The 12,693-nt window shown below is 40.7% G+C and overlaps 1 protein-coding gene across 2 annotated transcripts in view; it reads left to right on the top strand.

Moving 5' to 3' along the window:
• Positions 1-9,568, top strand: part of phlpp2 (PH domain and leucine rich repeat protein phosphatase 2) — a 54,606-nt gene extending 45,038 nt beyond the window's left edge. For both annotated transcript variants that reach the window (XM_084717513.1, XM_084717504.1), the window contains 7 exons: positions 1,933-2,133; positions 2,467-2,629; positions 2,727-2,857; positions 2,966-3,079; positions 4,325-4,519; positions 5,229-5,460; positions 5,613-9,568. In XM_084717513.1, the coding sequence (XP_084573639.1) occupies positions 1,933-2,133; positions 2,467-2,629; positions 2,727-2,857; positions 2,966-3,079; positions 4,325-4,519; positions 5,229-5,460; positions 5,613-6,899 (2,323 nt within the window). In that variant the 3' untranslated portion in view covers positions 6,900-9,568. The remainder of the gene's footprint in view (positions 1-1,932; positions 2,134-2,466; positions 2,630-2,726; positions 2,858-2,965; positions 3,080-4,324; positions 4,520-5,228; positions 5,461-5,612) is intronic.
• The last annotated feature ends 3,125 nt before the right edge of the window (positions 9,569-12,693 follow it).

The raw sequence follows: 12,693 nt of genomic DNA, 5'->3' as shown, positions 1-12,693 counted from the left end.
CTGGTTCCTCTGCTCTGAAACATCTACCTGCAGCATGTTTCCTGTCTGGTTGCAGCTGACAGTTATGGTACCACAGCTCGTTGTTTTTGGGGATGATTGTATCGTGGTCGAGATCAATGGAGCATTCCAGACCGTAACTGGAGCTTCATTTGCCCTCCTATTTCCTGTGTGGTAAATCACTTAACACCCATTAGCAGTTCAAATGCTCTAATGTACTTTACTGTCTCTAATGCTGAGACATAATGGCAGTGACTGCTCTGTGCATGATGGGCTTCCTGATATGTCGTCTAAGAGCTGCCCAGCTTACAAGGGAAAGCAGTTAAACTCGGGACAGATGGAAATGATAGAAACTAGGCTGAACACTTTTCACATAGTCAGCAGTATCATGCTGTAATAATGCCTGACCCTGTTTCAAAACAACAGCGTGACATGGTTCCTCACGGGTCAGAAGGACAGGTTTTATTACTGTTCAGTGTGTGATAAGCAGAGACATTGACTGAATAACACCTATTGCATAAGAACCACTGGAGCTCAAATTACCAGCCTTCCTGTATTTGCAGGTTTAACAGAATGTAAAGCAATGCTCCACTTGGAGGAATGATTAACTCCTCAGTATAATGAGAATAAGAATGCAAATAAGCCCTAACAGCCTTAGTCCCATACCTTAAATATCCACATTTATCTCATCTCATTTATCTACATGACAGGTGGCTTGTATTTACATAATTGCACATTATGTCGTTGTATCACCAGTTCTATAACTTTGACTAATGTTAGAATAATGTAATATTAATAATGCTGCTACAGAATTATAAACCAATTATCATCTTAAATAGAAATAATTTTTGCTTATTTGCAAACTGTAGTTTTTAAGTTCCCTAATAAATATTTTAATTAACCCCTGTTGCCTGCTCTTAGTCTTAGTAGTACATATTGACATAACTTTGTGAACCTTATTTTAACTCAAATTGTACCTGCATATTTTTTATTAATCAGTTTTTGATCAAATTTGTCAGTTACAGAAAACCTGATACTTACCAACCTGATACTTTTCTTTCTAGCTGATTTTAGCTTTGATATGCTCACATTTAATTTGACCCCAAATATTTGATATTGAGCAGGTCAAAGTTGTGGGGAGGAAGGGCCCCCTAATATGTAGGACAGACAGGGTGAAATTGATTGATTTGATGACATTATTTTATTTATTACACAAATATCATCTATTAAATGCCTCTGCTGAGGTAACTCTTCAATACAAATCACATTTTTAGCTTTAGCTTCTCTAAACCCACTGATTATGAGACAGGACTGGTTGCATGCTCTGCTTGGAAGCTGTCCTGGTGGTGACATAATGGGGAGGGTGGATATCTGCTTACAGGACACCCTAAAATCTTCTTTTTTCACCCGGATGGGTGTGGTTTTGCAGGATGTAGCAGAGCACAATGCAGTGAGCTCTGTGACATCTCAGCAGACACATACAGTATGAGTTCAATTTATTTAATGCATGTCAGCTATGAAGGCATACAGAATATATAATTCCTGTTTTCTTTGATTTGTATATTTGATCTCACACTGATGTACATTGAAATTGTCTGCATGGTAAGTCCATTTGGGCATCTATTGATGCAAGAACTTATATTGATATCAGCATACAGACCGCCCTTCTGAAAAGACTTTTGTTGTTGACAGAAGTAGTCGGGTAAAAGTAATTTGAAAAACTTCAGGGAAGTCTAGTTGCAGTTGTGGCCCCACCGGCAGTACAAGGAGTAAAATTCTAATGTATCTGTGCAAATTGATGAGCACAAAAAAAATAAAAAATCATTTCTGAAGTTACAGTTAGGCAAGAGGTCTCTTGTATATTTATTTATTATATCTGCATCTGCATTATTTTAAACTAATGCTTCTCTTGTTTTTGTTTGTCCTCCCTCACAGCCTAAAATACTTAAACGTGTCAGCCAATACCCTGGAAAATATTCCCCCCAGCAGCCAATCAGAGGAGAGCCTCAGCACACTCCAGGAGCTCTACCTGACGGGGAACAACCTGAACGAGAACTGCGGTGCTCTCTTGGTTGGACACCAGAACCTGCGGGTCCTTCACATTGCCCACAACCAGTTGCTCTCCTTCCCTGCCAGGTGTGTCACCCTGGCTTTCCTGTCAGTCAGTAAAAGCAGAATAGAAATTCTTTAAAAGTGTTCATTATTGTTATAAACTCTTTTTTTGGTGTGCCTCTGTCATTTTAACTAACTTTATTGTTTTTCTGTTCATTTTATTTGGTCTATTTTTATTACTCTTATCTTTTATTGTTTTATTCATTTTTTTCATTGTATCATTTGGTTTATTTCACTTTTTAATAATTTCTATATTAATATTATTAAGAACTATTTTCTAATAGGCTATTGGTAGTGCCTTGTGTCCTACAAGCTGATAATATTTATAATGTAAGTATTCTATTTGTGTGTCTTTAGCAAGCTGAGTAAGCTTGAACAGCTGGAGGAGTTAAATCTAAGTGGTAACAAGCTGAAGACGATCCCTTCCACTGTGTCCAGCTGTAAAAGACTGCACACCCTCATAGCACACTCCAACCACATTACTGTCTTCCCAGAGATCCTGAACCTGCCTGAAATCAAGGTCAGACTTGTTCTGGTTCTATTTGCCTGATCTGTGTGTGTATAATTGTGTTCAGCAGTCCGCGTCAGCTCTTCACGTGTGTTTTGTGCATTCGTAGCTTGTAGATCTGAGCTGCAATGAGCTGACTGAGATCCAGCTGCCTGACTCGCTGCCTGCCACTCTGCAAGAGCTCGACCTGACGGGCAACAGCAGCCTGATGCTGGAACATAAAACGCTCAACCTCTTCAGGTGAGTCACAAACCCAGATATGTGACTAGTGGTGGCAGGAAATAGTGCATGCATATACAGTATACCTTCATGTGTAATGCCTTTGACGTTATTTCTTCCTTTATTTAGTCACATCACCACCCTGAAATTAGACCAGAAGTCCACCACAACAGCAGGGGACTCACTGAGTGCCTCCACTCCATGGAACCATGGTTACTCTGAAATGAGCGGCCAAAGGAACAAGTGAGTACTGATTTGTGTTTCTGCGTGTTCTTTGCTTAAAATAGCTTAATTTAGCTCAACTGCTGACAATATCTATCCAAATAGTCATATACAAGTAAGCTGAATAACTACACAAATCCTTAAGTATTAATAAGTATTCATTCAGTGTTTTCCTTCAGCCAGTCTTTCAGTCTGTGTAGTTTTTATGAGGATACTCGATAGAAATAAAACAGATCTCACCAAAAACATCTTGGTTCATCTTTCCTCTGTTCCAACAATCACAAACTCTGGTTTGGTTGAAATAACTCCTTATTTTACAGTTTTAGATGTGAAAATATCAGGAGAAGAGCAGGAGGGAGGACAGACACCAGAGAAACAGAACCAGAGTAGAGCCAGAACATTTCTGTATCTATCTTGGTGAATTAAGGGTTTATTTTGGCTAAACCAAGAGTTTGTGATTGTTGGAGCAGTCGAAAGGCGAGCCAAGACATTTTTGGCCAGTTTTATTTTGTTTCTGTGTAAATGAAGATGACCATGATGATGTTAAAATTACAGTCCTGGAAATTGAATATAGTAAGCCAGGCGAGAGCAGTAAAACAGCTGTTTAAATGTGTCTTACTCTTTAAAAAAGGTCTATGTCTGCAGTGATTCTTTCCATCATGACACTTGGAGTAACAGTCTGATATGTCAGTGACAAAAACAAGTGCTGGATTATGTTACAGCTCCCTTTTGATTCTTCCGGCTGCAGTCATCTCCCTCAATACAGAACCAATTTTAAAAATTGTTGTCCCCATTAGTCACTCAAAAACAGGTTGAAAAATATAAAGTAACCCATGAAATCTTGTTTTGGCACATCAGATATACTGTTATACTGTATGTTTGGATGCTGCTGCACAGACACAGAGCAGGTGTCTACCACTGAGTCAATATCTGAATCACTGGCAGACACATAGCACTGGCATCAGGGCAGTCAATGGACCTTTTTAAGAGTTGCTGGTGCACTGGAGCCTAGTACTTCCACTGGATTTTATGCCTGTAACAACAATAAGTGCATTACTATTGAGAGCCCAGTATGTCTGACTGCTCCTTCAGGGTCACGGCCACCACAGGGGGCCACAGAGCAGTGTCTTTTATCAGCTGTCACCCCTTCCTGTTTCCCCCGACCTGGAGTTTCAGTGTGGCATGCTGAAGTATGTATGAGGTTTACCTCTGTATGGGAGGTGCTGAGTCATCTGTGTGTTAATTCCGATCTGTTGTCATGGACAGGTTGTGTGTGTCTGTGCTGGCTGTGGACCGCTTCGGAGACAGCGTGGAAGCATGTTATGGTATCTTTGATGGCGACCGCAATGAGGAAGTGCCTCGGCTGCTGCAGTGCACCATGGGAGATGTGCTGTGCGAGGAGCTGCAGCATTCCAGTGTTGACAATGTGTATATGTGCAACACTTTCCTCACCTCACACAGGTAAGGCAGGTTTCAGGTTAAATATTAATCTTTAATAATACATCTTTCTGTCACAATAATTACTTAACAAATTATTGAGATCAGCACAAATGATCCAGGTCATGTCCATATATCATATGATATTGTCCATTGTGTTTACAGGCGTGTTTGTTTGCATAACAGTGTCAACCAACATTTTAACCAAGATGATGCCAGAATTAACAGAGCGGTTTTCTCTGCCATTATAAGACTGGGTGCAGCACCTTATGGTTTTTTTTTTACAGTGCCTAAAATGAAAATTAGTACAGTTACTCACTCTAAAGGAAGAAACTGTTCAACGATCTGGTGATTTAAAAAGAAAGCAATGATCTTTGTCTCTGAGTGCAACATAGAGTTTATCCTGTATGCCTCTACAGCTTGTAACATTTGACAGTCAGTCATCAGCATTATTAGATCTTGATACAAGGATGCTGCATGCTCTTAATGGCTCACTGAGCCAAGATGAGATTTAATCCTCAGGTATCAAAATTTGGTCTTGAATGACAAGGCATTTCTCAATACCTGACAGTATTAAAGCAATTCAGTTGGTGCCATAAAAGTATCAAAGTTCAGTGCTCAGCCCTAATTATAGGTGTGAAGGTGTACTTGCATTATTGTCTTGATATCAGTGGCATAAAATGGTCTTAAAATGACAATAATAAGTTTGGGGTTTTTTTTGTGTGTGCAACAGGAAACTAGGAATGGCTGGTCAGAAACTGGGTGCCTCTGCCTTGCTGTGTTATATTCACCATGAGCCTTCAGATCCAGGAGGCAACTTCAGCCTCACTGTGGCCAACGTGGGCACCTGCCAGGCAGTGTTGTGCCGGGATGGCCGACCTGTACCTCTCTCTAAGGTTTACAGTTTGGAGAACTGCACTGAGGAGATGGAGAGAGTTAAACTCAGTAAAGCAATTATTACTGAGGTAATGCACAGCTTTTTTTTTTTAAGTTTTTACTCTACAGCCTTTATGTAGAACTTTTGATCTAGTGTTAATATGCAGCGTCATGTTCAGAGGTGTATATATTATGAAGCTGTACACTCATCTACAATTCTAATGGCACTTCTATTTTGCAGGATAACAAAGTGAGTGGAGTGACATGCTGCTCTCGCCTGCTGGGCTGCTCTTATCTGTCTCCCTGGGTGCTTCCAAAGCCCTGGGTGCACACTGAGCCTCTCTGTTCCCAGGATGACTTCTTGATCCTGGGGAATCGAGCGCTGTTTGAACGGGTCTCCTACCAAGAGGCCGTGTGCACCGTGCAGGCTGTGCGGGATCCTCGCGCTGCTGCTAAGAAGCTCTGTTCACTCGCACAGAGTTACGGCTGCAAGGACAACATCGAGGCTGTGGTCGTGTCCCTGCATATTAGTGAGGACAGCTGCACCTGTGAGCCACCAGTCTCCATCACTGAACCACGGGGTCCCCCTCCCACCTCTGTGCCTGTGTCTGTCACCCCAGGTCCTACTGACCCGGCCGCCCTCTCATCCAGCAGTGGTGTTGTCTCTGAGTTCAACAGCGAGACGTCAGCCTCCGAGGTGGGGAGCGAGGCGGGGTCCACCGCTTCAGATGAGCACCCATCTTCTGGTGTAGCGTCCCGCCCAGAGAGACGCTGTAGCCTGCACCCTGCTACTACACTGTGTGGGATCATGGTGCCAGGCTCAGCTGGGGGAGGAACCCACCCCGGCCTGTTCCAGCGGCAGCCGTCCTCTGCTACATTCTCTAGTAACCAGTCAGACAACGGCTTGGACAGTGATGATGAAGCTCCTCTTGAGGGTGTTATCTCCAATGGCAGCAAGTTAGAAGTAGAGGTAGACATTCACTGCTGTGCTTTCCAACTACGGTCAGGGGCCCCTGAGAGCCACAAAGACTTGGACCTAGAAAAGCGAGGATCTGACTATCCCAATGGCAAAATGCGCAGACAGAACAGCGTGGTGGTTTCTGCTACAAACGGCTGCTTGCTGGCAGTATGCGGGAGAGAGATCGCCGACCTCAAGAAGTCGCCTTCCACATCCAGCCTGTTTGGGAAGAAGCTGTCCAACGGCTCCGTGGTGGCTCCTGAGGACAGCCATAATCTCATCGAGGTGGCGCTGGAGGCTCCTAAAAAGAAGTCTGGGTACTTCACGGCCCCAGCACAGCAGGACCCTGAGGACCAGCTCATTGTGCCTCCCAGTCTGGAGCAGGAAGTCAGGGAGCAGCTAAGAGGCCAGAGCCCACTAGTCTCAGGCTCCTCCTTACCATCCATACCCCCTTCCTTAAAAGACCCTGTGTGGGATCACCCACACCCCCCTGCGTTTGCCTCCAGCCTGGTCCCAGGTCCAGGCCCAGTTCCCATTCTACAGCAGGAAGTCTACGATACCGCCCTCTAGAGGGGGGAAACAGCACAGCGCCATGTGGCTGCAATTCTGTGATTGTGCCATTCCAGAGAAGAAGAGGAGATTTTTCTCATACATGTGAGATATTCCAACTCAAGTTGCCATTCAGATCTTTTGTGAGGATGAGATAAACCTGTGGGACACTGATAGTCACTAAGTGATGACATTAATGCAAGGTAAAAAGGGTTTCTGCGCATGGTGTCCAAGAAAACAGAGGTGAACGATATCCTAGTTCATAACATGATGTTGTGAAAAGGATGGCTGGCTATTATAGACTTGAAATGGGATACCTCATGTGTTTAAACATGTCAGCAACATTTCCCTTTACTTGGAAAGCAAGCAATCTAGAGGGCGTGTACGGGAGTGTGTTCAGTGAGGTCGAATCTCCTCTCCAGGGGCTCCGTGGTCTCTCAGGTCCTGGAGAGAAGCCCTGTGACTGAAACTTGAAAAAGTGCCTACTGTAGACGACTCAGCCTAGAGCTCCCCCACATCCAGGCTGTGTTTGGGGACGTGAGCTTGTTAGTTAAATTTGGAGGAGGGACGGTGTCTCCAAGAGACCAGCGCTGGCACAGCTTCTGCTCTCCTCCTCTTCCTGTGGCTTACAAAGGAAATCAGACAGTATAAACGCTTGTGAGGCACGTAGGACTAGAAGACGTGAAGACAAAATAACTGCATTTACATCGCCAGAAACGTTATGGTTGGGTTTTATTTTTAACATTCCCACACAGTTATGTATAGAATCTTCTATATAGGATAAATTAATTCTATACGGTATAGTACACTCACAACTAGCAGCCAACCAACATGCTGCGCTGGAGCTGCTGACATCAAGATTGAAAAGTGTTGCTATTTAGAGCAATGCATTTTGAATAGCTGTCAAAAAATAATATCAAAGTCATTCAACTGTACAGAGCGGTTGTGTTGTAGAATTCAGAAATCCTTTTAACACTATAATCTGTGACAGTGCATGATCAAATGATCTCCTTAAAAACTACATAGGAAATTAAAAGCTTAATTTAAATTTAGTCAGTTTTATGGTCACTGGATAGTTGACTGGAGACTCCAGGATGTTTGGATGTCATTTCATTTGAACAAATCAGTTGAGGCACAAAAGTGAATTATTTGAAGAGATGAACAATAGATGCAGTATTTGTATGTACTGTATATTATGAAATATCTCCACTAGTACTAGATTGTGCATTTTATTTTATCTAAACTTTGGAGGATGCTACCATTTTACATCAGTAAACATCCATCTATGTCCTTCCAGGCAGATTCAGACACTTTATTTGAAGGGGTGTTCTTAAGACTGATATGATACTGTCATAACTATGATAAGACACCTGTCATGAACTTGAAGCAGTCTTTGTAACAGTTTGACTGTTCTCATTAAGTGTCATTCAATCAATTATGTCATTTTTAATGCATTGCTTGAAATGTCTTTGTTATGACAGCTTTCCATTAAGGGGACAGTTCACCCAAAAATGAAAATTCAGTCATTATCTACTCATCTTCATGCTGATTGAAGGTCAGGTTCAGTTTTTTATTCCAAAAAAACACTGCTGGAGTTTCAATGGAAAACTGCATTGTAGAATCACACAAACGGTGGAAGTGAATGATGACCAGCTTTCAAATGTAAAAAAACAAGAAAATAAAAACATAAATTCCTCTGCACTGCTCATCTGGTGTAATCCAAGTCTCCTAAAGCCCCAATATGCCAAGCCGACTAAAACACGTTATTTACATCATGTTTTTAGCCTGAATCTTCACTGTTAGATCCTTAAGTTGGAGCCACGTTCACATGCACATGCACACCGTCTGATCTGGTTGTGTGAGGTGTGACGGTGTTCAGATGGCATGTCAGGACTTTAGGAGACTTGCATCATGCCAAACAAGTAGTATGGAGGAACTTTAATGTTTCTTCCAGTTGTTTTTAACATTTGAATACTGGCCACCATTCACTTCCATTCAATCCGCACCCTCATTCCACTTCAGTCAGCATGAGGGTGAGTAGATAATGACTGAATTTTCATTTTTGAGTGAACTATCCCTTTAATCAAGACAACATTGTCTTTGTTGACAACTTGACATTAAACAAGGCAACTGTGTCTTTTTTATTACAGCTGGAATTTCTTTAGCAACAAGTAAATCTATTTGTCCATCAGGAAACTGTAAAGTCACCTTGGTAATGTGTTCACTATCATCAAACTAGCCTTATAACATTTAATGTCATCTTAATGAAAAGCCCAAATTGTACCTCTGTAGTTTAGGAAAATACTCATGACACATTTATAATGGTCTCATGACAGTTTAATGTAAATGTAATAACACATAAAGCCAAATAGTTTCCATAAGTAATGTCAAGTTGTCATAACAAAGGCATCTCAAGCAATGTAAACTTTGCATTAGAAATTACATAACTTACCAAATGACCCTTAATGACAACAGTCATACACATTCAGAAAGTCACGTTCATGATAGGTGTCATGTCATGGTAATGATGGAGTCATGTCAGTCTTATGCACACCCCTTAAAATGAAGTGTAACTAGATTTTTACATCTCAGCAAATCTTTCCCAGCTTAGCTCTTTAATGCACCGCCCACTCATCCAGATGATTTACAGATTGTGATATTGTGGCCTGTTATAAACAGAACCAAAACCGTTATTTCTGGAATTCTGTAAGGGTTTGGGGGCAGAACAAACAGTTGTACGAGTAGGTGCAGAAACTTGGAATATAGACATAGAAATAAAAATTATATCTTGCTATAATTTGATAAAGTTCTATTTTTCATTCACCCATATTGTTACATGCTATGTCCTGATCAGGGGAAGATGTTTCTGTAGAATTCAATTTACACAGTTAAAATAAAAAAAATCATTATCAGTGCAGCAGCTGTATAGTTCAGAGCAAGTAATGTATTTTTTGTCTATGCTTCAGCAGTTGGTATCATCAGTTCCCAGTCTGTTTTATATATATATATTTTGTAGGACCAATCATATTAATCTCAAATGAAAGTAAGTCATCAAAAATGACATTATTATTTGAGTTGTCAGGTAAATATTATGCTGCCCTGGAAACCTCAGTTTGTCCATTCCTTAACCTCCTACCTTGTGCCAAAAGAGAAAGCAGTTCTGCTGGGGCTGCTGTGGTTATGAGAAGGCCAAAGTTGGGTAATTGCTCATGTCAGTGATTACTGCGTGCATCAGATATATATTTTTGGTTGCCGCTCCACCACTACCACGACTGGTAGTGGTGCAGCTCTTGCATTCCACAGCTGCTGCATAGCTGGACCTTTCAGTGTTCCCTTTTAGCCTTAAAGTAACACGACTCAATATTTTTTGAAAGGAGCGGCCCTTAGTTTCATCCCACTCATGTTCTGTTTGTGAGGTCTTTAGCTCTGGGGGTGGTGTTTATTAAAGCAGCGCCCTCCGTCCTTTCTTTGCTCCACAGGAATGAGTGATGTGTCAATGATGAAGCCTTAATTGATGTGTGAGTCTGAATCTTATCTTGTTATTTTGTCTCTTGAGCGAAGTAAACACTGTTAAAAGCACTTTGTACATAAAAAATAGTGATATTCAGAGTTATGTATATTTGAGTTTAATATATGAGATATTGATCAACATAGTGCGCTGGGATTATTGTGGCTTCTCTCGGCCCAACATATCACCTCTTAGACAACAGAAATGATGGTCATGTAAAGTGGCATCATAACAATTCATTCAAACCAGTCACTTTATGGTGTGTTATTGCTTAATCGTTTTTTGGTCACTTTCATTTACATCTGGATTTTAAAGAAAGTCAACATCAGCACCACAAACAGTATAATAAAGGTTCTTCCTTACACTAACTCTATCTGACACTACATTCAGTGTGACTTATTGGGCCCCCTCCTGGCAGAAAATGAGGAAATACAATTATTGCACATATTTTGCATTATTTATATCCACAATCGATATTTGATTGAAACATTATGCTAATTGATTTCTAAACATCTGGCATACCTGAAAATGTTTTTTTTAAATCCCTCTATAATAATAACACGTAATGAAAACAGTAGTCTAAGACAATAATTACTATGATCCACATAGAAGAGATGATATTATGTTTATCCTATGCTTATTTAAAATTAACTGATTTTGACTAAACTTTTTTTTCTTTTTCTAAAATTAATAATAATCATATGTTATGATGAGACAAAGAATTTGTTTCCAGTCACTTTATTGATGGGGCTGTGCAGTGTCTGAGATGCCAAACACCAGGGACTCTCTGTGGTTCTGACTGTGGCTGAAATGTTGCTGTCAGAACGCGTGGCGTCAGGCATCTGGACTGATGGCAGTGAAACATGGACGGGCACTACAGGTGTACCTGCCACAGGAGGAGCTAGACAAGCTATAAGACAGATTATGATTGTGAAGAATATTGGTACGCATCTGAAACAAGGTCTTGGAGAGGAGAAGTGGAACTGAATGGCCGTGTTCACAACAGATGTTGGGAATTCACTCATACAAATATGCAAAGTGTCAACTGTGTATATATATATATATATATATATATATATATATGTACATGTTTATCAGAGTTTCATTTTCCATCACAAAAATCTACAAGAATCATATTTCTCAATATTGAGAGATGTATGTATGTATGTATGTATGTATGTATGTCTGATGTATGTAACTGGGATTGTGTGTGTAAGCTGCATTGCTCTTTTGGCTCATTTGCATTGTAGTTTCATTAGTTTGGCTCCAGTTTGCCAAGTTAGGCCGGGACTACATCACACTGCTACATTTACTGCTCTTCAAAACCACTGTGGTCAGTTTTTGTATACAGTCGTACACTCATTGTACATTAGTGTACACTGTCTCCTGGATGACACCATATACTCACCCACTGTCCTGTCCAGTACTCAACAACAATATAAACACAACACTTGTGTTTTTGCTCCCATTTTTCATGATTTCAGGTAAAAGGTTTAAGACTTCTTCTTTGCCCACAAAAGCTTTATTTCTCCCAAATTTTGCTCAACAAATGTGTTAAAACCTGTGATAGTGAGCACTTTTCCTTTGCCAAGATAATCCACCCACCTGTCAGGTGTGGCATATAGAAATGCTTATTAAACAGCACAGGTGTGTGTGCCTTAGACTGGTCACAATAAAATTACACTGACACAGATTTAACAAAATTGTGAACATAATTGTAGATAAATAAACTTTTTGTGTGCTCAGAAGAAGTCTCAGATTTTTTTTTAATTTTTTTTACTTGAATTCACAAAAAATGGGAGCAAAACTATTTTATATTTTTGTTGAATTTACATTTCCAACTTGAAGTATGTTTGAATCAGTAGACCAATCAGTGTGCATGTACATATGCTGACTGTATACGCAGATACAGGAAGAGGGAGCACAGGGTACAGTGCATTGGCTTAAAATATTCCCTTTAATTCTGTAGTGGAGGGGGTCCAGTAGTGTAATGCTCATAATCCCCTTTTGTGCACCAAAATAGAGGGTATGTGCATTTGAGTAGGCGACACTGTCAGTGCTTTTTTAAACTGCTGACTCATTTATTAACTGTAAGGGATCGTTTCTTCTCTGCACAAACGTAACAAGCTCCCTGTACACCTATGTTTGCAAAATGTCTGTGTTTGTTTGTGTATGTATGTTCAATGAAGCTTAAGTGCACACGTACAGTAAGTGTATGCATGCCCGTGTGAATAATGGATTGACTGTAATTTCTGCGTGAATAATGGTGAATGAAACTGATGATGAAGATGCTCCAGTTGTTTAACA

The sequence above is a fragment of the Lutjanus erythropterus genome, chromosome 1, assembly GCF_056507025.1.
Source record: "Lutjanus erythropterus isolate fLutEry1 chromosome 1, fLutEry1.hap2, whole genome shotgun sequence".
In the NCBI taxonomy this organism is placed as follows: Eukaryota; Metazoa; Chordata; class Actinopteri; order Lutjaniformes; family Lutjanidae; genus Lutjanus; species Lutjanus erythropterus.
Note: the sequence above shows the minus strand (reverse complement) of the source record. Positions and strands in the feature narration are given on the sequence as shown.